Source organism: Arvicanthis niloticus, chromosome 21, assembly GCF_011762505.2.
Source record: "Arvicanthis niloticus isolate mArvNil1 chromosome 21, mArvNil1.pat.X, whole genome shotgun sequence".
Lineage (NCBI taxonomy): Eukaryota > Metazoa > Chordata > Mammalia > Rodentia > Muridae > Arvicanthis > Arvicanthis niloticus.
The window spans coordinates 49,496,368-49,524,055 of NC_047678.1; the positions used below are offsets into that span (position 1 = coordinate 49,496,368).

Genomic DNA, 27,688 nt, shown 5'->3' on the forward strand with positions numbered 1-27,688 from the left:
TGAGCAATTTATAAGAAAATGAAGGAGTTAGCACTATATAAAGTAAGAGAATTTATCATTAACAATAACAGATATTTGAGCATATTTTAATGATGTCTAACACAAACTCAGTGTCCCAAGCAAGGTGGGTCTCAAGGAGAGATGATGGGGTAAGGTTTACACTGAAGTTATTTATAGAAACACATTCCTCACATGTTCTTCAGGTTAATCACAAGCTGGTCACAATTCATGCTAATTTAATTATTTTTCCTCAAGAAAACAGTAGAGATGAGCCTGTGTGTGATAAAAGGGTGTTGAAAAGTTAAACTTCTGTTCCAATGATGTGTACGAACCAGCTTCAACATCAAAATAAAAGCACTAAAGAAAGTGTGACAAGACCACAGGCCACACATCCATAGTGAGGTGACAACGAACTCACTAGTGTGTAGCAGACACAGAAGCAAAGTCACTTGCTCTATACAACGAATTTGTCAACTTTCCCGTTTTGCTTTCATCTGAAAGTCTACAAGGTATTAGCAAGAGTGAAAAAATCTAAGTCCTATTACTCCTCAATTTACACACACAAGCACACACATAAGCGCACACAAACACACACACACACACACACCTGGTTAGAAATAGTGATAAAGCAGAATGAGGCTCTTTTGGTGTTTGTGTGTGTGTATGTATGTGTGTGTGTGTGGTTATGTGTGTGTGTGTGTATACGTGTGTGTGAATATGCTTGTATGTGTGTGCATGCACACACATGTGGAGGGGTCTACACATACAAGCAAAGGTTGAAATTGCATATTTTTTCAATTTTAAGACCAGGTTTCTCACTGAGCCTGGAGATGGCGGGATTAGTGAGACAGGCTACCCTGTCTGTCTCCACCCTGCCCCAGCAGTACTGGATGGCAGGTATGCACCAAGCCCCATCTTGTCTTTTGTGCAGCTGCTAGGGATCTGAACCTGGGTCCTCATGCTTATACCCAGAAGCCCTTTACTAACTGAGGCAACCCCAATACAGAGTGAGTCTTACAGAACTGCTGACCTGGAGTGACTTTTTAATATCAAAGTGGCCGAGAATGAAACTGTCCAATTAGTGGCCAAGGAATGAGTCTGAGACTAATGTTTGCCATGACAAAATGAAATGGCTGTCAACGAAACCCTCCTTGGCCACCACAGCATCCTGACCCTGCATGTTCTGGGCATGCTTCACAGTTCAAATGAATGATTGATGCCAGGCAGGGGTTCCTTGTAAGATGCACTTTTAATTCCTCTGCTCCTTTGCTGGGAGACACAACCAGGGTTTGTCTCAATGTGAGCTTGTTGGAAACACCTCTGTTTTGTGCACAGCTGTGGGCTTCAGAATAACATTTACAGCAACATGGGAGCCGCATGCGAGCTGGTAATAGCATAGACTGCACTGGAAAACTGGGCATGGTGGCACACTCCTGTGACTGCACTGCTCTGGAGGCAGAAACTTCCTGGGCTGCACAGGGAGACTGACCACATCACATCCACAAGAAAGGGCTGGGAGTGTACAAGGCTCTGCATCCCACCCCCTAGAACCCCATTAAAAAATGTGTAACCGGCTGGGCATGGTGGCCCATACCCTCAATCCCAGCACTTGGGAGATACAGACAGGTAGATCCCTGAATTCCAGGCTGGCTTGGTTTACAGAGCAAGATTCAGGACAGCCAGGGCTACACAGAGAAACTTTGTCTCGAAAAATAACAACAAATGTATCACCCGCTTCTAGGCTTCCGATAACTCCGCCCTCTCACAGTCTGGCACATTATGCCTGGGTTGATGCTGCTGATATAAGCAAACTTACTGAGCCGGCAGTTAAGTACAAGCAATTACTAGATAGTCACAATGACTGTTGCCAGTCTGTATCTTCATAATACCACCCACGACATTTCCTCCTACCATTTATTTTAGAGTGCGCACCATCTACCCCTTAGCTTATGGAAGCAGCACTGTGGGACAGTGCACCACATTACCTCAGCCACAGACACACATCCTCTCGTTTACTGTGTCTCCTGACTGTGTCAACAAGCCCACCCAGTGGCTGATGCGTCCCGTGACAGCCCGTGTAAGCATTTGCATGCTGTGCCTCAGGAAGAAGCTGCCTGCGGGTGCCCTTCCCAGAGTGCAGGCCTGTGGTTAAGTGGTCACAACTGCGTTTGTTATAAAGTAAAAAGTATTTAAATTGCTACCACATGAACTTGCTTTGTATATCAAAGACCAGTATTTTCATGTGGTTTAAATGCTGAACATCAAAGCGGAGGCTTAAATAAACATGACAGTATTGCTTGTCCAATGGCAATCAGGCCATTTACTTTCAAGGACAACTATCCAAAAGTGAGTAGTTAGTTATTTTATGACTCAGGTAAAGAAACAGCCCACACTTAGGAGTGAAAAAAAAAAAAAGAAAAAACCCAAAGGTGACCTGTATCAGCTCTAGGGACAGAGCCACCTAGACAGAGAAAGACCTCTACTGACACTCTCCGGATTCAAAAGCAAATGATTGGTTTTTTTTTTTTTTTTTTGGAAGAAAGGCAATTTAATCACTGGTGACTTTAGTAAAAAGAAAAGGTTTGAGGTACTAGGACCTACTGCAGTGTAGAACAAACCAGGCAGAGGCTGGAAAGGGAGAGAGGCAGAGGAATGTTGAAGGAAACCTACAGACATAAGAAAAGGAGAAAAGAAAGAAAAGAAAGGGGGACATGGAAGACAGAAAAGGTAGGAGAAAGAAGGAAAAGGAGGGAAAGGAAGGGTAGAAAGAGACAGGAGAGAGAGAGAGAGAGAGAGAAAGAGAGAGAGAGAGAGAGAGAGAGAGAGAGAGAGAGAGGAGAGAGATGTGGGGAAGGAAAGGGAAAGAGAAAGCCAAGGCCAGCACAAAGCACGTTGGACTTGCTTTCTCTCTCCCGTGGGATGATGAAAAGAAGTTTGATCTCAGAAACAAGAGTGGGTGGTGAGCAAAAGGCAGGAGGAGGGCTTTGCTAAAAGCCCATTTCCATAGCAACGCTCTCAAGGTGTCCTTGACAAAGCCAGATTCCTACTGTTGATAAACAAATGGTAAAAACAAGTTAGGCACAAATGTTGTCTGTAGGAGACAGTGTCCAGTAGTGTGTGCTGGGCCCCTCATGGGGCTTCTTTTTTAAACCTGGTATCATAAGTGTATATGTGAGTGCATGCATGGTGTGTGTGTGTGTGCCCAGGTGTGTGCTCACATGTGGTCATGTTTATGTGCATGTACAGGTATACTCACATGTGTATGTATGTGTGTACAAGTATGCATCCGTGTGTGCTAGCATGTGCACATATGTGTGATGTATTTGTGCTTATCTCTATGTGAGTATATGTGTGTGAGTGTGTGTGTGTGTGTGTACTTGCATACTATGATGCAGGTGTGGAGGTCAGAGGTCAGTCCCACTTACTACCTTGATACACATTCGTATCTGCCTCTGTGTACACATCGGGCCAGCTGCCATGAGAGCTTGTGAAATTCCACTCCCACACTGCCATAAGAATACTAGGATTAAAGACATGTGTTACAGAACCTGGCATCATGTGAGAACCAGGAACCGAACTCACGTCTTTATGTTTACACAGCAAGTGATTTACCCACCAAGTCACCTCTTCAGGACCCAAGCGTGGTATTAGTTTAATGCCTGTATTTGGTCATATTGAGGTTTGGGTTCAGCAGTTAAGTGTGATTGCAGAGAACAGACACACACACACACACACACACACACACACATTCCATTCATCCCGAAGTGCAAAGGACAGTAATTTCAACATTCTGCCCAAATCCAAATCATTACTTCACAGAAAGCACCACACCCCACACACCTCCAACTTCACATCCTGACTGAGCAGGGAAGCCCACTCCTTCTTCCTTCCAGATCCTTAGAGGAAGAAGCCTGACTTGGATGTCAGAACAACTGGAGCCTTTGAGTTCAACACAGACATTTCCTATTCCCTTCCTACAAAACAACGAAGGCACGTGTGGCTCACATCTTTAAACTCACAAATCTACCTTACTCGTTACTTAAAACCATCAAATTTTGGTTGAAAAAAAATTCAGCTTTTTTAAAAGGTAGAGTCATGATTTGTAGCCTGGGGTTGGCTTCAACGTTCGGCTCTTCCCTGCCTCAACTTTCCAAGTGCTGGACTGCAGGCCTCAGCCACCATGCCCAGATAATTCCCCATTTTCTAGCCAGCCCAAATGCCTCCCCCCCAAACTTTTCTATGAACCTTGCCAACAGCCCATCAGGTCTTGGCTATGTCTTTCTCATACTTTTTCCACCTCTGCACTCTTGCTTATGATCTACATTGTTAATATGCCCGATGTGATCCCAGGCACATGCCAAGGGTGGCTTTCTGAGTGGTCACATGCACAGTTGCCCTCCGTGCAGAGCTCTGCCTGAACGGCCTTGGCATTTTTAGTAGTTTATTTTTCATTTTGCACTGCATCCTCAAATTATGTTTTTATGCAGGCGCCTGGTGACAACTTCAGTGGAGGGTTACCCTTCCCAGTGTCCATGCACCACAGTGACTGGCAAGATCATTCTGCATTTAAGATGTGCAGCACTTTCTGCCCACAGTCACCCCCAAGGTACCTGGGGTCACCAGGTTGGACCTGCTTTTTTTTTATAGCACACACTTTACATCCTGAAAGTCTTTAGAGATGGCTGCCACCCTGTGGAATGGTAGCACACAGACTTACTAAGTGAGGCAAATGCTCCAGCCAAAAGTTTGCAGAGTTTCATGTGACTTCCAAGTTATTCTCTCTGGCCTTGATAATACTGTGTTTTCTTAGTTCAAAGCATTGTCCCCTAACAATGAGCTGCCAAAGCTGTCTCCCGACCACACATGCTACATACACGCTACATAAGCGTACACAGATGACCACATGTGTTACAGGAACTGATCTCTTGCCTCCAGCTCTTTCTCTCACATTCTCTCTCTATGCAAACTTTACATTATGTTGTTACATTCCATTTTATCATCGGCTGCTATTAATCTCTTGCCAAGCCTGTTTTATACATCAAACTTAATATATAGCACATGCACAGGAAAAAACAGTATATGTGCTTTGGTGCTATTCAGTTTTCAGGCAGCCCCTTAAAGAGACTTGAAAGACACCCCACACAAATGGGATTTCTCTTTACAAAATGAGCACTATGAAGGGTGACTCCCCAGGCATAAACAAGACTGGTTGCTGTGACAAAGAGGTATGTGCACACAGCTCTGAGGATAGAGAGCTAAAGAGAAGTCTCAGCTTTGGTTTTTGCAAATTACCTGCAGATCTGCTGAATCAGTGGGTTGGGCTGGGGCCCGTCAGGCTCTCTGCCTAACCAGCTCCCAGGGGGATGATACTTTGAGTTTACAGGAGTAAGCCACGTGGGCTTTCCTCCAGCTCTGACACTGAGTTGAACCAGTCTTGCCAAGCTTGGCACAAACCTCACCAGAATGATCTGCAAGATCCTGCCTCCTTCAGCAATTTGGGAACTATTTAACCAGAACTCCAGACACCTACTCTGAGTTCCAATCTCCAATCGGAGATCCCCTGAGTGTGACTATCTTTGGAAGAACTATGGAGATTTCATAAGAACAAAGATCTGTAGCTTATGGTTAAGAAATCAAAATGTTAAAGGCTCCAAACAAAGACAATTCTATAAACAGAGATCACTGACAATCTGTTGGGGAGCCTCAGCCTTCTCCCCACAAAACACAATTGGAGCTAGGTGTCTGTCACTCATTTGTATCAAAGCACACATGCCCCCTCTCTCTTTCACACACATACACATACACACATGCACACACACTCATACAAACACACACTTTTCACACACATACACACATACATACATATACACTCATACATTCAAACAGACACACACATTCACATACCATACATACACATATACTCATACATTCAAACACACACACATACACACACATTCGCACACACATACACACTCACAGACATATATAAATAAACATACACTCATACATTCAATCACACATACACACACACACACACACACACACACACACACACACACGAAAAACATTTATGAAATAAATTCAAGACCAATACACCAAACAGGACAGAAACTTTCTGAGAGAAATTAAAGATTGTGATGAACAAAGAAAAATATGTGATTTGTAGAGATATAGACTCCATAGAGCTGAACAGTAATTTCCAAACTGTTCTATCGATTGAATCCAACTGCTGCCATAATTTCCTGACTGGCTGGTTTGTAGAAATTGCTAAGATGTCCCTTGGGTGTCTTAGACCTTGAATTTCTGCTTCACCAGACGGTTTGGATCTAGGAGACAGAAGAAGGCAAAGGGGGAGGTTTTCAAAAGACTGTATAGGGACAAAAAAGACAGGGCCATTCACCCAGGGTGAGGACTCTCTGGAACAGGATGGGACAGGGTAGGAGGTAAGACAGATAAGTAACAGCACTGTTTAATAACACCTGCAGAAGGCAAGAATGATACATTGTACACTCTGTGCACCTGTGTGCATCAGGTGAATTAGGTCTACATTGGGTATCTTCCCTCAACCCCTTCACACCTTATTTCTTTCTAAGACAGAGACTTACTGTATTTGAATGGGAGCTTCCAGATTTGGCTGCCCTGGCTGGCCTGAGAGTTCTTGGGATCCCACTTGAAGCCAAAGCTTTTCTGAAGGTGTTTCTCCTACTAGGAGATCTCTATTCGTGTGTGCGATTCTAGATTGTAAACTCAGTCCTGGGTCCCAAAACTGCTTGGTCACCTCTGTCCCAGTAATGTTATCCAGACTCTTCCCTGTTTTCTTTCCAAGGCCTGTCTGGGTGACTCAGAGATTGCAGCCCCCTTGGGCTAGCCTGATCCTTTTAGGAGATTATCACTCTGGTTGCATCTCCTAGTCCAAAACATGTTATCTGTATGAAATGTCTAAGTGATGTCCCCTACACTGCTCTCCAGATCCTGCTGTTTGTATTGGGACATTCACTCATTCATTGGTCCCCCCCAGGACTGACACTGTTGGGTGCTGGCTGAGGTATTAGAATTATAAACAGAAAGACAAGCAAATAAAGAGAAGGCTATGAAATCTGCCACAGAAAGAATAAGTCAGAGTGCCCCAGGTGAGAGGAGGGGCTTCCACTGTGTTACAAAAAGCAGTCAAGCTTCACAGACATGGGGACCATAGGTTTATGGGGATAGGTAATAGTTAGCCACGGAAGGTGAGGCAGGTCATAGTAGAAAGCCCTGTAAGCTGCACTCAGCAGACAGTAGCAAGCCACTTAAAAGGGCTAGAATGGCAGAACCAACTTCACAGTCTGTTCACGCTTAAGGTCAGTTATGTGCCAACAGCTTCCTGGGTTTTCTGAAAATGGTCTTAGAATCAGGCTGCATTAGACTCAGCCCAGCAGCCAGCACCCACAGCAGGGCCCCCACTACAGGTTCTGCCTCGGTTCTGTCTGAAGCAGTCACTGCCTTATCTTATCATATACCTGAAACAGAGAAGCCAGGAAGGGAGCTGGCTGCAGGGTCAGTGTAGGCATAGGTGGGTAGCTTAGATAGAGCACTTTGCAGATGTTGCAACAACAAAGGTATAATATTATATTAGGTAGAGTTAGGAAGAAAGTAATCAATCAGAAGGTAAGGAATGAAAACTTCCAACAGAAGACAGGGAAGGGAGTGAGATGAATTCCCCCACAGAAAACAGCACCCAGGAAGGTAATGGAGGATAGGTAGACCCTGGAGTCACCCAACTTGATAAAAGTGCAGAGGCAATGAGCAGGCTGGTCCTAGGAGAGAAGAGGTGATTCAGATCCCAGAGAAAAGGACCTATGAATTATGTGGTTCATTTAAAGAAGACAGGAAAGTAGAAACATGGAGCAGAAAAGAGCTGGAATGTGAAATGTATTTAAAAAATTCTTCCAGAGTCAATCAATCAGTCCCTTACAATAGCCCAGGTCTTATCCCAGAATGTGAGGGGCCCTAAGACTCGATCAAAAATATTTTTGAAGTAAGGACCTTGATGAGCCAGTAAAGCCAAGCTGGGACTGTGCTTGCCTAAACACAGGAGGAAAAAAAAAAAAAAAAAGCAGCACACCAGGAACAAAAGTAACACAGACACATTCACCCAGCCAGCAAGCAAGAGGTCTCTACGGGTCCTTTGTGCCTACCCTGGCTGCTACTGCATCTGCCACACAGCAAGTTCACTGGGTGGTTTCTAATCTCGTGGTACAGCCAAAACATCTAAGGGAGTCTTTCAAATTCAAATGACCATGTCCCATCTCAGACTAAATAGGTTATAATCCCTGGGTTAGGACCTGGGGATCTGTGTTATTAAAGTCTTATGTGGAACCTGAAGAGGGAACTTGTATGAAACTGTTCAAAAATGCTCTCCTGGCACCCAAAGAGCCAGGCAGGCAGGTAAGCTCCGAGTTCTCCAAGGAGAAGGGAATAGAGACAAGAGACACAGCCTGCAAGCAACAGGCTGTTATAAAACCTGAATGGTAAGTCCACCTGGGACTCCAGTCCCTCAACTCCTCTCTTGAGAATTATGTCACAGAGACAATCCCCTTTCAAGCATACACTCTTGGGCTTCGCAGACTCAAAACCAACTCCACACAGAAGGTGAGAAATGTCCTTGCAGCTGTTGATCCACAGTGAAGAAGGCAGCCAGGAACTGTGTCTTAGTTAAAGTTGCTATCGCAGTGGTGAAACACCATGACCAAAGAAACCTGAGGAGGAAAGGATTTACTCGGCATACACTTCCATATCACTGTTCATCAATGAAGGAAGCCAGGACTGGAACTCAAGCAGGGCAGGAACCTAAAGGCAGGAGCTGATGCAGAGACCATGGAGGGGTGCTGTTTACTGGCTTGCTCTCATGACTTGCTCAACCGGCTTTCAGATAAACATTCAGGACCAACAGACCAGGATAGCATGATCCACTACAGGCTGCCCCCAACCCCATCAATCATTCATTAAGAAAATGCCTTACAGCTGGATCTTATAGAGGCAATATATTTTTTTTCAATTAAGATTCCCCCCTTTCAGATGACTCACTCTAGTGTCTGTCAAGTTGACATAAAACTAACTAGGACACAAAACCTCTAAGATATGCCACATCACATACTCCAGCATGACCTCCATGCAAGGACACAGGTATGAAGGAGTAAGACACAGAAAAGAACCAAGCAAGCTGAACAGAAATGACAACAACCCCACGTGGAGTGTTGTTCTACTGCCAAGGAAGGTATTAAGTTTTGCACCTGCAGTCCTGCCTACTTGAGAAGCTGAGGCAGGAGGATCACTTCTGCTCAGAAATTCAAGGCCAGCATAGATAAAACTGTAAGACCCAGTTTCAAAACACAAGACCAAGCAAAAACCTGTTAACTCCTTACAGAAAAGTGGAAGCAATTCCCAAAAGCAGAACCCTTGAAAGAAACATCTCTAGTTCCACTCATTCTAAACTTCCAAACTGAACACACATCTTCCAAAAAGCCTGGGATAGAGTGGTGAGGAGTCAGAGAAGTGTTGCCTCCAAAACCAAAGAAATGTTAGAATAAAACAGAATAGATTAGGGATTTTCTGAATGGGAGAAGAATGCTTCCTATGTCCGGGACACAGAGAAAAGTACAGACAAGTGACAGAGATTATTCTGGAAACAAATATTTAAACTAGAAACCCCTGAAGATGGATGAAAAAGGTCTCCGTGCCTTTGAGTACCAAAGTTGATCAGAACGTTTGATCCATAAATTCTGGCTCCTATCTAGTGGTTGGAAGGGAATCTAGAAAGATACAGGAGTCAGGTACAGGGCTGAGTGGGCCATGTAGGAACTGGGGATGGGTTTTCCATGCCATCTTTGAAGATGTATGAATCTTTAAATGTCCTGAACCCTTGAGTAGATTGCTAGGTGATTCAGCCTTGAAGCTTGGGCATTGTATTTTGTTTTAAGAGCAGACTTCTTTTCAGGTCCCACATGTGGGACTCTGCAGTGAACATCCCTTCCCTTGGAATGTGTACCAAATCTCATCCATTCCCCCTGTATCCTGGATTTTAAAATCATATAAGTTCAGAGTTTGACCAACATTTTAAGAGGACTCCGTTCTCTCTGTTGGCTTTGAAACTTTGAAGGCTCATTCATAGCATTACCATTCAGCACTGGGGGCTTCAAGTGTCACGGCCATCCTTGCTAAGGGGGTCACTGCCATCTTTTCTCTGCTTGTCATTGCCAGCTTCCTCTGAGAATGGCTCATATAAAGTGGACTTGGACCTTAATTAGAACTAATTTCCACAGAGGTTTCATCTTAAGAGAGCAACTTGCCTTGTGACTAATTTACCTCGGCTAACAACTGTCTTCCATGTGAAGTTAGTTCTCACTACCCCCAACGCACCCTTTAAGTACTAAGAATCTGAGAGACATCTAGACATCTAACATATCTCACAAGGTGCCTCTGATCATCTAACTCTTTATGTGCATTCTGGGGAACAGTGGGTGTTACTGTTGTCCACTTCTACTAACCCGAGGGCTGGAGAGATGGCTCAGTGGTTAAGAGCACTGACTGCTCTTCCAGAGGTCCTGAGTTCAATTCCCAGCAACCATATGGTGGCTCACAACCATCTACAATGGAATCTGATGCCCTCTTCTGGTGTATCTGAAGAAAGTGGCAGTGTACTCACATATATAAAATAAATAAATAAATCTAAAAAGAAAAAAGAAAAATGAAATACATAAGAAAAAAATGTCCTTCCCCTTCCCCTCCCCCCCTCTGGCTATTGGCATTCTGGGTAAACCACTCAAAAGTGTTCAAGACAAGAGAAGAAATGTGACTGTGTGGTAACTCCAACTTAGCACAGAATCCGGTGCAGATTTAGAGATAAGGCGGTAGACACAAGCTATAACGAGGTGGTCCTCGGTCAGTGAGCTGCAGGCTTTAAGTGTAGGGTTGGGCTGAGGTGGAGCATGGGACAGCAGCTCAGGTGAGGGGAGTCTCAACATCTGTGCAGCAGGCGGAACAACCCTGACTCAGGGTGGGGTGTCGTGCTAAGATAAGGCAGGTGGTTGGGACTGAATTTGGACAGAGTATGGGCAGCTATATGGCAGGGAGGCAAGAGATGAAGCCCAAGAGGCAGCGGGGCATATGGTGACAGTGGGTGATTACAGTAGCAGGATTAGTCTAACAGTAGCACGACACTAGATCACCTGGCTGATAATTCAGGCAGCTAATAGCTATTTCCAATGAAAACAGAAAGGGGGGGGTAGATTTTAATGAAGAAAGAAATAAAAACTTTAGAAAAACAAGTTGGATAAATGACATCAAAGAACAAACCAAAGAACAGGAAAGGAGGGTTCAACCAGAGTAATAAGGAAAAAAAAAAAAAAGATTACACAAATGGCTAGAAATCAGGCAGGGAGCCATGCTGAGAAGAAAGAATCCCTTCTTCTGCACCTGAGACAGTCACCAGTTTTTACAAGTTCTACCTCTATCAAAAGGGTAGAAGACATTTCACATGTATATACGTGTGCATGTTTGTGTATGGATGCATGCATGCATGCTGTCATAGCTCACGTGTAGAGGTCAGAGGGCAACTTACTAGAGTTGGTTCTCTCCTTCCACCATGTGAGTTCCAAGGATCAAACTCCAGTCATCTGGAAGGACAGCATTCACTTTATCCACTGAGATACCTCTGTGGCCAGGAATGTTCTTTCTTCTTTTCTTTTAATTAAAAATGATCCATTAAATGTAAATGTCTCCTTACTAACAGAGAAATTCCTAACATTCTAGCAGGAAATTACAAAATCATAAAAAAAAAAATTTTCAGGAAATACCTTCAGGAATAAGAGAAGCTGGCCCTGTCTATAAATTGCCACTGATATAAAGGCGATATTACCACTGTAGATTGAAGAGGTACAAGAATTTACAGCCGGCTGCGTCAGCAGATCGGACTGCACAGATAACGTCTGGAATGAAGAGATTGAAACTTCAAATGAATGACTTTTTTTTTTTTTTTTAAGTGCTCACAAACTGAAATCACACTGCTGATAGCGAGGCGGCACGCCTCTGCCACTGTCTCTGAGTTAACACTTGGAGATAAATGCTTACCTAGACAAGAATGTTATCATTCACCAAGCTCCACACTGCTCCCATTGTCTGTGCCCTCCCCCCTCCACAAGAGTGGGAACCAGTTAACCCGAGAAAGCCGCTCCTGACCCGGCCTTGACAAAACAAAGACTCAAGTGGAAGGACTCTGCACTATTTATTATTAAACACTTATTATGAGCACTGACTGTCACCCTTCGTATAAGGGTGGGGGGTATGTAATGAACCCAGCTGCTGTGCAGTGCTTTATGCTGCAATAGCTACCTGACGGGCATGCTCCAACAGAACCGAAGTTCATGACCTTAACTAAACTACTTCTCTGAAGGAGCTTTTTCCTGCTCATTAATTTTGTGATGCATTGATTACTTGGTTGTCTGGGGATGTATATTATTATATTGGAAAAGAAGCGGGTTGAAGAATCCCTTACAGGTTTGTAAATAAGCTTTGTATATCTTCCTCGAGAACCCAAAGTGCTGAGTCTAGCTCATCCACACACTCCTGAAGAGTAGAGCTAACAAATGCTTCAACTCAGGCCTACGTTGCAGAGTTTTTTGCTGTTTGCCTTCCATTACTTTTAGGACTCACAGTGAAGACTTAACTTTATTCATTAACAATAACTTCCTAAAGAATTAAGTTACTCTGTGTCTGCCATAGAGTAGTAGTGACATCATAGTGTCTGAGAACTTACTAATACACTGCCCTTAACTTCAAACTGAACCATACCAAAACTCTGTTTTTCTGCCAGAAGTATCCTCAAATATGTCAATAAATTCCCTATGAACAAGAGAAGAAGAAAAATAAAGGAAGAAAGAAGAAACCACTCTTTAACACTACTGCAAACAGTGCCATTAGAAGTGGTATAAAGCAACAATCAATCCAGTTTTAGAATTTCTGAAATGTTAAAAGCAATGCTCTGATAACACACATCTGTCCAGGGTGGATCAAGATGAATGGAGGCCGCCAGTGTAAAAGAATACACGTTAGTTCGCAGAATATTAAAATCTGCCAGAGATACACAGAGGTAGCTCGTGGGGGTGGGGCAGTCTGAGGTCATAGTTCATGAGTCTCTGTTATCCGCACTTTAACTACAAACCATCATTACAGCTATCAGAGGCATAATTTTCACAAACAACTTGTGCTCAAACATTCCAAGAAGAGACATGGTGATGGAAAGACAGCCAAGAAATAGCAGGCAGTGGCTGTCTTGAAAGACAATGGCGGACTCCATCAGGGAACTTTTTCTATGTATCCTTTTGTGTGTTTTGTAACTATGTATTTTGTAGTACTTTTTGTAACTCTGGAGTTTGGAGCAGAGTATGGAATATGGAAGGCTTCCAGGTCTCTAGAACCCAAACAGCAGACTGAGGGAGCATTTTTCAGTCTGCGAGCATGGACACTAGTTAACAGTGAGCTGGTATAGGTTTGCCCAAGACCCTCAGCTGTGAGACAGTAGGCCAGGGTACATTCCAGCTTCCCTGGATTATCCCGGTGTGATACCGCACCATGGTGGCATTTGTGGGCATCCTGAATGAGAGATACGCAGTACAATTTGAGTCTGTAAAGTTGGTCCTAGAAAGGGAATAAGGAGAGATGGGGTTATAACATAGAAGAAGCCTGCTTGTTTGTGTACCCAGAAAGTCAACCCAGGAGCATCTAATAATACCACAAGAAAATGGGAGTTGCCAAGCAGAGAAGGCAACTGTTCTTTAAGCTAGTCTTTCCACTGAGGATGAAAGATTGGCCCTGACTAAGAAACAAAGTCAGGGCTAATCAAAGTAACACATTTGAGCAGCTGAACCCAATGCTATTTAATTCCAAATATAGACTTTGAGATATATGTATATATATCCATATTGTCTATGTATACATAAACCATATTGTCTATGCCTATATATATATATATATATATATTGGCATAGACAATATGGTTTGGGAAAGGGCCTTCCCCATATAGCCCTGTAAATCATCATCATCATCACCATCACCATCACCATCACCATCACCATCACCATCACCATCTTCACCATCATTGCACACATGTTTCTCACAGCCTAGCTGTATTTAATGCGCTTTGGAAACCTTTTTCTACATTAATTCACTTAACCATGAACATTCCTTCCTGGAAGACATGATTACTACTCGTATTTTACTATATTGAAACTCAGCCACAGAGAACTTAAGTAATTTACCACGGATAGTAGCCACTAACGCTACAGAGCTGGGTACCTGGAGGTGGAAGGTACCGCTTGCATTACTTTCCAGCACGACTGACTGCTGTGACAAAAGAGCATCCATAGGACCTCATGAACGAACTGGAGCTTCAAGCATCATGACAATGAAGTAGGTAGTCACGTACACACTTAATCGTGCAAGCTTATGGTATAGCACAAGTCTAAGAGCATTAAAAGACACTCTGTCTACTTCACACCCTTCTGGCATTACTGTGCTCACTACACACGCAGAGTAGCTACAAACGCAGGCCTCATACAAAATGTCTAGAAAACAGGAAAGAGCAAGATGGGAGTGCGGACTTTGTGGGAAGAGGGCAGAGGTGTCTTAATATGGACACCCTACTTTTTAACTGTTACAGTAACACCGTATTGCCCTGTACTTAGAAAATGGGGTTACAGAAAGGGAGCTTTGTTTGAGACCACACGACTAAGTAATTACCTGCTAAAAACTTAACCACCACTTACCAAACTGAGGTTCTGCTCATAGATGTCTTCCTGCAACTGAGCCGGCTGTGGCCTCAGCATGCCATTTCTAAGAAACACGGCAGCTTGGATTTTCCACCGGGCTGTGCTAGGTGGGGTTTGAGCCTAAGGCCTTCTACATGCTAAACAAGTGATCTACCGCTACATTATATCCATAGTCCTGGAAACACAACACTTATTATCTGATACTTAGAGGACAACTCACGTTAAAGGTTACATTTCAGCCGGAGTCAGGCATTGTTAGTTATAAAATAACCCCTGTGAAATAATAGGGGCATCTAGTAATCTAATGCTTTTACATTCATGATCAGTTTCAAAACTATAAGCACCCCACTAGGTGTGGTCGGATGTTTGTGGTCCAAGCTACTCAGAAGGCTGAGGCAGGGGAATGACTTGAACCCATAAATTCAAAACCAGCCAGGGCAACATCATGAGTGAGATCCAGGCTAGCTATAGGAGAGAGAGAGAGAGAGAGAGAGAGAGAGAGAGCGAGAGAGAGACAGAGAGAGAGAGAAATTATAGGTCAGGATTATTTTATTACTCTTAAGTCATGCCATTGCACCAGCCACCCAAGCCACATACAGGGAACAGACTTGCAAGGACGCTCATTAGGAAGCTGTGAATAGGCAAATACAGACTAGATAGGAACGATTCAAAAGTCCTGCCTGTTGTAGCTTCTCTGCAATGTCTCAAAGCAGGAAAGCCCCATACAGTCCACTTTCTCCAAACACCATTCATAACCACCCAGGCCAAGCGCCCAGCCCTCAGGGGAAGGAAAGCATTCAGACCATCTCCTCAGTCGAAGACTTTCAATGTCTTGAAACAATAAACTGAGGCAAGCTGCTTTCTCCACCCTTGGGAAAACCGTGATTTGGTCACTTTCAACAACCTCACAGGCAGAAGTTGGGCTCTCAGCGCCAAAGGCTTCCCTCCCAAAGGCTGGCTCTTTTCTTTCCCTGATAACTATGTAAATTCCCCCTCTCCCAGCCCCCGCTCGGGAGCTGCTCGCTGAGCAGCCGCCGGGCTATTCAAAGCTGCGTTCCCAGCTCGGTCCAGCGCTTTCATCATGAATGCATGAATGAATGGGATGCTCGTAGCCTGCACAGCTCACGGCTCTGCACAATGCCCAAACACACACTTTTCCCACGAGGGCATTTCGAGTTCGGCCTCCTACTTTTAACCTGTGCTCTTGGAGCGCAATTTACGTGGGAACACAGTGTCACTTGTTGCATACATCGGGATGTTTTCGACAAACATTTGTGACCACCTAGCTAAGCAGGAGCTTGCAGACCACTCTGGGTGGCAGGACATATTTTCTGTCCCTCCACCTCCCATCTCCGAGTGCCCACTGCAAATTCACTTTGGGTTGGCTTCTGTTCTCAAACCTTGTAAAGAAAGCTACTGATTCCATGCAGAGAGGACACACGGTCCATCCTTTCTAGGCCCTTACGCCACCCCTAGTGCTCAAGATTTAAACACGCGTGGGGAATGTATTTGCTCACTTTATGGATTACACAAAGAACACGCTTCAGTGAATACATCTGTGTCCTGGACGCCATATGCGGTCCCCAGTTGCCCAGGACAGCTGACCTTGGGACCCCCTTCTCCATCAGTCTTTCCCCGCTAGACCACTTCGAAAGCTAGTGGCCCAGAGGAACCAGCCTTACTCCTTCCAAGGTCTCCCTTTGCAGCACAGGACAATGAGGCGAATGCGGGAGAACTCCGTTCCCATTCATTCCGGGAGCGGTGCAGTCAACCAGCCGAGCGGTCTCCGGCCACTCACAGCCTGCCACTCAGGTGTTGGGTGTGGAATCTGTGTCTCTTCTCACGTGCGGGACGCTCCACTCTCGCCACCCACTGCACTCCTGGATCTTAAGGTCCCGCTAAGCTAGAAAGCAGGTGACCCCTGGAGTCAGAGGAAACCAGAGCCGAGAGCTCCAGGGAGCAGCCAGCGTCCTCGGGGGGCCGCTTCCGCCGGCGGCCCCTACAGCCCCGTGCGGCCCGCAGCAGGTCCCCGCTACGCTAGGGTGCGTGCGCCCACCCACAGCCCCGAGCGCAGCGCTTTGTCCGCCGCATCCGGACGCTCCCGCTCGCCAGCGGGTGGGTCACCCGGTGTTCCCGCCGCAGGGCTCACCTCTCTGCTGGCTCCGCACGGTGACCCAGAGCACCGAGGCCAGGAGCACCAGGAGCGCGGCTCCCGTGCCGCTGCCGCGCATGTCGCCGTCGCCGCTCCTTGCGCTCCTGGGGAAGGTCTTGACCACGCTCGCTCACAGGCACAGCGCGAGTGTGCTCTTCCCAGCTCGACCCTGGCCTGGTGTGCAGGCCCTTCGGACACACCCCTGCCGGCCTGGCCGCGCCCCGCCCCGCCCCTGTCCTACTCGGGACCTCCCCCAAAGGCGCCCCTCTGCGCCCAGGTCTGTCCTCCAGGGGGAGCCCCGCCCTGCCCGTGGTGGTGGGGTGCCTCTCCCGGGTGGTACTCTGACCTTCCACTCCAATGGGGTGAGCTACTGCGGCCGGAGTTAGGGGTCCAATAGGGAGATAGGGACAGGGGAAGCGAGTTTGTGTTAAGCCTGGCCCTGGAGGGTGGATTCCAAGAAAATATTTGCCCTGTTGACCCTTTCTGCCTGTTGGAGCTGTGCAGTCTTGGCCAATCTCCGGCCGCAGAAATATAGTCAGGACACAGTCCATTCTTGCGGGACCCAATACCCTGCCTGTACCTGATCAGGATGCTCTCAAAGTTTTTGGTTTGGGTAGTTGTGTTTTAATTTTGTTTGTTGGTTTGCCAGCCCCTTTCAGAAAATGGGTAGCAATTTGTTTTCTAATTTGTTTGCCTAGGGAAAGCACAGAGGGTTGCTGGGCTAAGTATAAAGGAAGTCTTCGAGTCTCAGTGCTGATTTTGGAAAAACTAGTTTTTAAACCTAGGAAAGTTTTAGTTTAGTTTCCTCGCAAAAGTATTCATAACGCATTTCCACACTATACACATACACGATAATGTCTTTGACGATGCCCCGCGCTATTTTCTCTTTCATCAGAAGAAGGTAATTTTTTATCCAGTTTGTCTAAATCAATTTAAAAACTCTACCAGTTCCGGTTTCTCTTAAGCACAGGTCCTTAACCACGTAATGAGTGAATTTTAACAAGAATATTTGGTTATTATTTGTTAACAGGAAGTACAAAGCAAACCTGTAGCATTTGGCCCTTTAAAAAAGATACACTGGGGGCTTAGTGACTTGGAGCCACTAGCTGCTCTTGCAGGGATCAGGGTTCAACTAAGGCTCACAAGCTTCTGCAACTCCAGTTCCAGGGATCCAACGCCCTCTCCTGACTTCTGCGTGCACTGAGCATGCATGTGGTGGGCTAAATTATCATACACGGGGGTCGGGGAGGGGGAATGTGGCACTGTAGCTCAGTGATGCCACTCAACACAGCACTTAAGGTTAAATCCAGATGTTGTTAACGACTTAAATATTAAAATGAGTCACTAACTGGCAAGTAAGTTATGAGGTAAAACAAGCGTCTAAAAATAGTTACTCAAGCATTAAACATTTAGAACATCACAACCGTTTTTGCATTGAAATAACTGCCTGCATAGAGGCTTGTATGTTAGATACACGCATAGGGCATTCTAAACAAACATCCATGTCTGTGACTTTCCATAAGAGAGGCCTTTAGAGAAGCTCCTGTGAGAGACCAGGAAGGGAGTTCAGGCCTGTCTTACCTGCTTGTATTTAGTCTGGGGCTAGAGCTCTGATCTGATTTCTCTGACCAGTTTCCTGTACCTCATCACACTATGATGTAAGAGGGCCTACAGGTTCAGAAAGCTCCCTGAATACAGCCTGCAGGTCAGTCACACCTGGTGCTGGAGCTACAGGCAGGGGCCCAGGTTTGTTTTCAAGGTTTGTTTCTCCTCCAGGAAGCAGATGGGAAGCATCGGGAGTCACAGGCCATGATTTACAATCACAGCTCAGAATTAAGCCGGAGTGCTTCAGCAAAAGAAAATTTCACAACTGCACATGGATAAAATGGAATGGTCAAAATATCTTTATCCCAAATGTTTTATAAAAGCTCATACTACAGAGTTTTCCACTCCGAACACTATGCTTGAAAAATACCTAAATTGCCTCTGGTCCTGTGAGGGTGTGGAGACCTGCTCAGGGTGAAAAATGAGTTTAATAAAATGTCTGACTTTTCTGAGAGCCTACAAACTCCACCTGCTTGGACCAGACACTAGCCCTGTTTCTTTTTCCATCCTGCACAGTGACAGACCACTCCTGTAGGACAGAGACTTAAGAGGAGCCATCTTGCTGCCTGGACTGTAATGTTGCTCAGATAAAGTACTGTCCAAGTGCAGGCTGCTGCAGAGACTTTTTGCAAGACCTCTCGCCTCTCTGTACCATATCATAACGAGAGTGGCCAGGCTCTCCCTGTGCAGTTAGCAAGAGTAATGCTCCATGTTTTCTAGCAGATGACCCATCTTACGATTAAAAGCACAGATGCATTAGGCTTAATTAAATAATGAGGTAGCTAGTCTACGAGCTGAGCCGTACCCTAGGTTGCAGCCCTGACTCAGACACACTTCTTTCTGACTTGTTCAGAAGTTCAGAATTGTTTCCCTCTAATTAAATTTCCATTTACAGATTTATCCCTTTATATTTTTAAAAATAATACTTATCTGTATCTAGATATTCAAATAATATCCACAACTTTTCTTTGCCTCAGAGGTTGAGTTTTGGGATTTTATTTTATTTTGTTTTGTTCGGGGGCACGGGGTTGATTTGTTTGTTTTGTTGTTCTTTGCTTTGCTTACTGTCTCTCTTCTCCTTCCTTTCTCTTTATTCTTTTCCTTTTTTCTTTATTTTTGAGACTAGGGTTTTCCCAGGTATCCCTGGCCAGCTTTGAATTCATTTCATAGCCCAGGCTTGCCTCAAACCAAACTCACAAAATTTGTCTTGTTTCAGCATCCCACGTTCTAGGGTTATGTCACAGCACCTCACATGGTAGGGTTATGTCATTGTATTCCAGCTTTTCCTCATAAGTTCTATCTTAATTTTGCTTCACTCTCAGAACAATTTTTACACTTTAAAATTCCATTTATTTGTAAGAGAACAGATCAAGGTAAGCACAAACTCCAGGTCAGAAGGTTCTCTTGCCCTGCCTAGCCCAGGACTGCATTATCTAATGAGGACACTTCCCTGAATCCATTTAGTCCTTGTCTTAGACTGTAACTCTTAGAGAATGCTTTCTGAGATAAATCAGAGCCTCTCCATTGTCCTGAGCATCAGTGGAATGATATAAGTACCCACCCATATTCTCCATTGTCCTGGATTTCTATGGGATGCTCTAACCACACCCACGAACCTTTTGACAATTGTCTCTCCTTTCTTGGAGCAGAGGTTACCAGAAGAATACTCAATTTGCACAACCTGGCCCTACCCCTACATCTTCTCACCCTGGCCACGCCCTCCGTGGCTTGACTTGTGAGATTTTCTTTTAAGGTGACTACACTTAGAGTTCTTGGTCTCTTCTTCGATTTCCTCAACTAGCTGTTTCTGTGTCACCTGAAACGGAGCCCTGATGCACTTTAGGAAAAAATGTATCTTTCTTCCATCTACCTCCATAAAGGATGCAGTGGGCCCTCTGCTTTCTTATGCTTTGTTATTTCCTAAGGGATTTAAAAGAATTTTATCTTATATATCTTAGTTCCCACCGTATAACACATAAAATATATTTAAGCAGAAATAAACATGAGTTTTAAACGAGAAAAGGCATAGTGAAAAGTCACACACACACAATCACACAGTGCTTGTGAGAAACAACAGCCTGTATATTTGCTGGACAGATCTCTGAAAAATTATGTAAATTGTGACTTCACTTGTAACATGAAGATAAAAGTAAGATCAATGTAGAGAGAGAGAGAGAGACAGTAAGAGAGGAGGGAGGAGACAGAAAGTAAAATCCTAGCACAGCGCCTGGCATCCAGCAAGCCTTTCTATTCTGACCTCAGGATCCTAATCACTTAGATTAGGAAGCAATGTGGAAGATACAGGGGCAGGGATGCCAGCAGTGATGGAAACCGGCAGGCTTGCAGGGTGAGGCTATTCAAAAAAGCAGGAAACATGTATAAACAAAGTACTATTGGTGTAGCAATGTGATGTGTGCCCGGAGAACTTAGAAGGATGAGGCAGAGAGGTCTCAAACTCAAGGCCAGCATCTATACAGCAAAGACCCTGTCTCAAGAAAACAAGACAGTCCCTATCTTCTTCCTTATTTGTATAAGTGAAGCTGAGATCCAGAGGAGAGATCAGGAGAAAGGAGAAAAGAGGAGAAGTTGAGTATAGAAGGATGTTGCAACAAAATAGCAAAAAAGCAAAGCGTTTACAAAAAACAATTTGGCAGGGAATTGGTCATTAGGAAACTTGGTTTGTGTTTTTCTTTTATAGAGGAAAAGAAAGCCAAATTGATGGAGTTCAAGACAGCTGTTCATAAGGATGTGTAAACAGCATTTGTCCTCTGGACTCTGCAGGACATCTCTGCCTGCTGGGTGTCTGGAACAATAAAATTCTTCAACAGGAATATCAAAGCTTGCAATAGCAGCAGCACACTAGAAAGGTATGCCTAGGTACCAAGTATCTGGAACGTCAGAATATTCGCCTAGGAAAGGTTCATCCTGGCATGTCATTGTGTCATTATTATCTGCTACTTTGTTGGAAGAGATGTTTAGAAGACATCATGCTTCTTCCATTTATTCCTGGTAAAGACAAACATTCTAGAACGTTTGGTTCTCTAAGAGCCTTTTATCCAGAAGCCATCAAAAATCCAACTGAGAGTCCAGGGGCTTACAACCCAGCAGTGGTCCAGTTTCACTGTGTAGACCAGGCTGACCTTGAACTAACAAAGATCCACCTGCCTTTACCTCCAGAGTACTAGGAATAAAGGTGTGTGCCATGGTGTTTACTTTTGCACTTTTAAAACTCAGCAGGGAATGGAACCTGCCATGAAGCCTGGCAGCCTGGGTTCTATCACCTAGCCTCACAGGGCAGAAGGAAAGAACGCCCCAAGATGGTCCTCTGACCTCCACTGAACGTTCACACTACATAAATAAATGTTAAACTTAACTGTTATCTCTTCCTGAGAGCAACAGCCGTGTTCTGTTTCTAACCCCAGGGTAAACGACACAGCTACCAGATACTGAATCATAAAACAATACTTTGCAATTTATTCTTTTGTTGTTGTTGTTGTTCCAATAATTCACAAAAGTGAAAGATATCTGCAATAAAATCTTAAGTCAAAGAAGTCAAGGAAGACACTAGAAAATGAAAGACCTGCCGTGCTCTGCTTAAATATCTAATCCCACCTGGACAGACAGCATCAAGTTGCTGAATGTGAATAGAGAACCACTAGACTCTCCCCTCCCACCTATGGTCTTGTCTGTGGCTCTTTAGACCCACCACTCCGCCACATTACCTGTTCTAAATTGTCCACATTCCCTCCGGACAATCTCATTCTTTCTCAGCTGAACCCTATTTCAAGTCTATGAGCTCAGCTTTTCTTTTACTGGCCTATGATTCCTACTCATCCTTGAAGCCCAAACCAAACATCTTCTCCTCTAGGCACCCTTCTGATTCTTCTGGAATGCCAGCTACTTGCTCCTCTGGGTCAGCAGCACACTTTGAAATATGAGCTTTGTTGCAAGTGTCCTGCTGCTTTTACTGATGTAGTTTTCTTATTACCCAAGACACTCTGGCTCCTTCTCCTTCTCCTTCTCCTTCTCCTTCTCCTTCTCCTTCTCCTTCTCCTTCTCCTTCTCCTTCTCCTTCTCCTTCTTCCTTTACTGTCTTCGTATCACCCATGGTGCCTGAAAATTGATATTTGCTGAAATAAAAATAATGTTCATTGTTATAGTTGTGTCTTTGCTATCTTGGCCTATGCTAAACATTTTACATAAATTATCTCCAAGTGCTATATAAAAAAAAACCCCAAGATTAAGCTAGATGTAGTGCCACAGGCAGGCCTAGAATCCCAGCCCTACTGAGATTGAGGAAAAGGAAATAAATGTTTGAAGCCAGCCTGGGCTCTGTAGTGAGTTCCAGGACAGCCTCCGCTACATATCAGGATCTTATCTATAAATGATAGATAGATAGATAGATAGATAGATAGATAGATAGATAGATAGATACATACATACATACATACATACATACATACATACACAAAAGTATTCCTAAGGTGACAGACAGCAATGTAACCTATGAAGTATAACATTCTGAGTTATGATTGGCTTCCTGAAACAGGCATGTCTTTCTGAGAAACAGTAGCAGAGCAGGGAGGAAGAGGCTCATCAAGCTATCAAGAACTGATATCAAGGCCGAGGGCTTAGAAAGCAAACCAGAACCAAGGCAGTTACAAGCATTTGGCTGAAGGTCATCCACCAAAGCCAGATGGCTAAAGCAGACAGCCGCAGTGGGAGCTGTCTGCCCTTTTTGTATTTGTTGTGTCTTTGTTTCATTAGCTCAGGGTTTACCACCTGAAGAACCAGGCACAGGTTGGCTGACCTCACACTCTGAGCCCAAGGTGGTGATGGGAAAGACATCAAAACCCTTTCGTTTTTCTAGTAGGAGCAGGAAGTGACAAAGTAAGAGCAGAGCCCTAAACTGCAGAACAAAATCAGTATAACACCTGTCTGTGCATTTGTGTACATGTGTGTGTTGCTCATGGTTGTGTGCAGATGTGCTTGACCATGAGTGCATATTTGGAGGTCAGGGGTTGACATTGGGTGTCTTCTATTTCTTTCCACCAAACCTGTACCTCAGCATTCCAATTAGACCACTATTTGCCCCTTCACCCACTTATGAGGGCAAGGAAAGCCTTATGCTCACTAGGGATGGGCATACCATCAGTCCTCCCTAGACACAGTTCTCAGAGAAGAAAGTGCAACCATGCAATGTTCCTGATGTGTCCCACGTACTTAAACTGACCATGTCTGTGTCTGTACTGCAGCTGAGGAGATTTAGTCGTCTTGACACTATGAGTTCAGGATGACAGCTAGGATATGTGGCATTTACAGTGTGCTAGGTCTTGTCAACCGTTTAGAGACGACTTAAAGCACATGAGAAGATGTGTGTAACTCATATGTAAACACTGCAGCGTTTTATTGGAGTGACTTCGAAAGTCTTGGATCCTGGTATCTATGGTGACCACGAGAATCCTGAAACCAACTCTCCTACGGTTACTGGGGAAGGACTCCAGCTTAGAACAAAATATCTAAGGTATGGGAATTGTTCTAGTGAGGTCAAGATACCAATGTGTCCAAATTGTGTCAGTCTATGGTCAATCAAGACTGTCTGGGACACGGGGGACATTTCCGAGCTCAACCAATTAGGCCTGCTGGCTAGGTCTTCCAGTAGGCTGTTCCTGACAGCTGGGAAAATGTTTCCTCCACACTGTAGCCCCAGGCTTGGATGAGAAACCACACACTCATGCTATGACATCGGACTTCTTCTTAGCCCCAAACTAGCAATCAATTGGATCTGGTTGGGACAGATTCAAAATGTAGAAATGAAGGGCAGTGCAGTGCACTGTAGAGGGGAGAAGGAGACGGGGAGCGAGTCTGACAAGCCACTCTGATGCTTCGCTACCATGCACTTGTGCGGGACCTACTTTGGAAAGGCCAGCAAGTCTGATCTGCCTCATGACAGGGAACCAGGGTATCAGCTTCCCCCACTTTTCTTTCCTTTTATCTTCATCTTTTTGTTTGTTTGTTTGTTTCCAAGGATTTGCAAATTTTCCAATTAACCTCAGCATTTTCATCTTTGCTGTGGTTCTTCCCAAGTTGGTGCCGGGCTGAGAGAAGTGGAGCATAGGTTGAAGAGGACGAAGTAGGTCGTACCACAACATTCCAACAAGCTTCGAAAGAAGACACGGGGGTGAGGGACTGGGGATAGAGGGGCTGGGCAGAGGCAATGGGAAATCCTTATTTTCTTTTAAGCACAGACCTGGAGGGGGTGGATAGGAGAAGCTAATCTGTCCGAAGTAAACAGAAAGAGGAGAATTAAGAGAAATTGAATGGGTGTTGTCCCTGCCATGATATTGGTGGCAGGAAGAAGAACTGTGGAGAGTAGTGTCTGTCAGTAGAACAGAGAGGAGAGAGCAAGGAGACTTCAGAAGGAAATCACAGGGCACTCACTAATTGGATACAGATGACAAAGGAAATTGGGTGTTGAATTTTTTTCTTCCTGAGACTGCAAACTATTAGGTAGGAAGGTGGGCCAATGGCACAGGAAGTTCGGAGCACAGCTTGATTGTTGTGGTTTAGATGTTCCCAGATAGTCAGATGGCCACATTACAACAACAGCTGGGGAATTCAAGACAGATGGCAGCTGGGGCCAGAGGGCCCGTCCTTTTTGCTTGCTCCCAGAACAGCAGGTAGTGAATAGCTGCACTGGGAAAGAAGTATGGTTGAGGATTGTGAAAGGCAGTGGAAACCTTCCTTCAAGAGGAGGAGGGCAGGGAGGAAGAGGAGGAGGCCTGAGTCTGGACGGTGAGGGCTGCGATATGGACTTTGAAGCAAGAGAAGGAACAGAGTTTGTCAAGAATGGTGTTCATGGCTAACACACTAGGCAGGTGGAGAGACGTTGAGCAAGCATGTGTTTTACTGAGCATGTACTATGCTAGACTACTTGGTCTTCAGGGCTACAGGTGAAAGGCAGAGGACTGGAGAAGTCAGCTTGCTCAAGGTCGCACAGTTAAAAAGTGCCTAGCAGCGGGACATGTCTCCAGTCCCAGCACTCAGAAGATGGGCCAGAAAGAGCGAAAGTTCAAGGTCAAAATGAACTAGAGAGCTAAACTTCTCTCCAAAGAAAACCAACCAACCAATCAACAACAACAACAACAAAAAAAAAAAAAACCAATCAGCCAATTACAGGTCTCTACTATATCTTAACGGCTAGAAGAAAATCTGAGATGAGGTAATTCATAAAGGGGAGAAGTTTGTTCTGGCTTACACATCTGATAAATGGGGAGCTCGTGAACATGGCATCGCCAGAGCTTTTTGTGGCTTCTTCTCATGGCAGGAAGTGGAAGCAAGTAGCTGTCTACAGAGTAAACAAAATACAGGGGTACCCTTATTTGCCAGTAAGTATCAGAATTAGAACAAAATATCCCAAGGAACAGGAATGGGCATGGATCTATTGCACTTGGTAGAAAGCAGTTGCTGTCTGTGGGTCATCTAGATAGTAATGAATAGAGCTGCCAGGCAGCCCATGGGCTCGCCTGCCCAGCTGGTTGATCCCCAGGGAGACAGGACCAGACTGGATGCCTGTTAGCACTGTTTCTTCCCAAGAAGAAATCATGTGTGGACTCACTAAGCAGCCCCATCAAGGAGACCTGGAGTCATACAACTTGAAACAAAGCCTTGGTTTGCTGACTTTATTAATTTGACAAGCCAATATTCTAAAGGGGAAGAGAGCAGGACTACAATCTAAGATACCAAAGGGTCATAATTCTAAATGTTGAGTCTGTCATGAATAATGATCCATAATGGTCTAGGACACACACAAAGATAGGAACTAAGCCTTCCCCACCCCAAAGATTTACCGAAACATGGGACATGACAAAGAGTATATGATACTAAGAAGCAGAAAAATTAAAAGCAAGCACAGCACAGGAGAGGAGGGTCCAGCATTAGGAAATGCTAGGTCATGTTGCAAAAGCAGCTCCCAAACTGCAGGGGCTTAAAACAACAAAAAGTTGTCTGGATCACTGTGGGCTGGATCTGAGTTTTGTTTACTGTCAGCATGCAGAATCCAAGCTGATCTGGTGGAGATGCCTTCTCCTCCTCTCTCTCCCTCCTCTCTTTCTTCCCCTCCCCCTCTCTTCCCCTTCCCCCTCCCTTCTTTCTTCCCCCTTTTCTATCTCCTCCCTCTCTCTTCTCCCCTTCCCTTCCCTTCTTCCTCTCCTTCCTCCCTTCCCCTTCCCTCCTCCGGCTCCCTCCTCCCTTTTTCTTCTTTCCACAGTGAATCACTGTCTTCCACAGGCTGGCTTTGATGTCTCCATCCCTCAGCCTCAGCTTCCCAAGTGTTTCAGGATCACAACACGTGGGCCACAGAAACAGGCTTTGCAGGTTTATTTTTAAAGTACATTCTTCAAATAACTAAGTCAGGAAACTGAGTCAGTCACCTTCTGGCCACTAAAGTTGACATGTGTGTTACATTAGTCATACCTGGTTATAACATAACATGGGAGTAGACTGTTGTCCTGAGCTCATGGGTGGGAAAGAACCACACATACCGGGAAATGGGGATAGTTCAGACCACAGAGAAGTTCTCAAGACTGGGGCAGGATTTACCTGCCTGGGTAGGAGACATCTAAGAGTAAAATACCTAAGCCTAGGATCTAAGCTCTGAGAGCAGTGTGTCAGGGTCACACACCGGGATCATGCTACCAACTACTACAAACAGCTCAAGGCTTTTCCTGAGTCCAGATTCCCTAGTCCCAAGGCCCAATCTCTGTTGTGTGTCAGTTTGGGGACGGTATCCCCAACTTCTCCCCTCTACCCCCAACCCTGGGGCTTCAGGTATGACCTGAGGCAAAGCAGCATGACTACTCAAGGCATGGGAAGAGAGTTTGGCCTAAGAGATGCCATGGGTGAGTAGAGTTTCTACAGACATTTGTTCACGGCTCAGACAGAGGTGGTTTACAGGAGTCAGTATATCAGCCATTCATAAGTATCTAAGCTAATTCATCATCAGAACTCCTAGGTGGCAAGGCTGAAGGTATGGCTCTGTGGTTAATGGTGTTTGCAGCTCTTTCAGAGAACCCAGGATTCTGTTCCTGGAACTACTATGGCATCTCACAACTGTCTGTAGCTCCAG

The 27,688-nt window shown here is 44.9% G+C and overlaps 1 protein-coding gene across 1 annotated transcript in view; it reads right to left on the minus strand.

Moving 5' to 3' along the window:
• The window catches only part of Lama1 (laminin subunit alpha 1), a 124,928-nt gene extending 107,822 nt beyond the window's left edge, over positions 1-17,106 (minus strand). Inside the window, exon 1 of the mRNA XM_034484107.2 lies at positions 16,954-17,106. Coding sequence (XP_034339998.1) covers positions 16,954-17,035 — 82 coding nt within the window. The 5' untranslated portion in view covers positions 17,036-17,106. The remainder of the gene's footprint in view (positions 1-16,953) is intronic.
• Between the last annotated feature and the right edge of the window lie 10,582 nt (positions 17,107-27,688).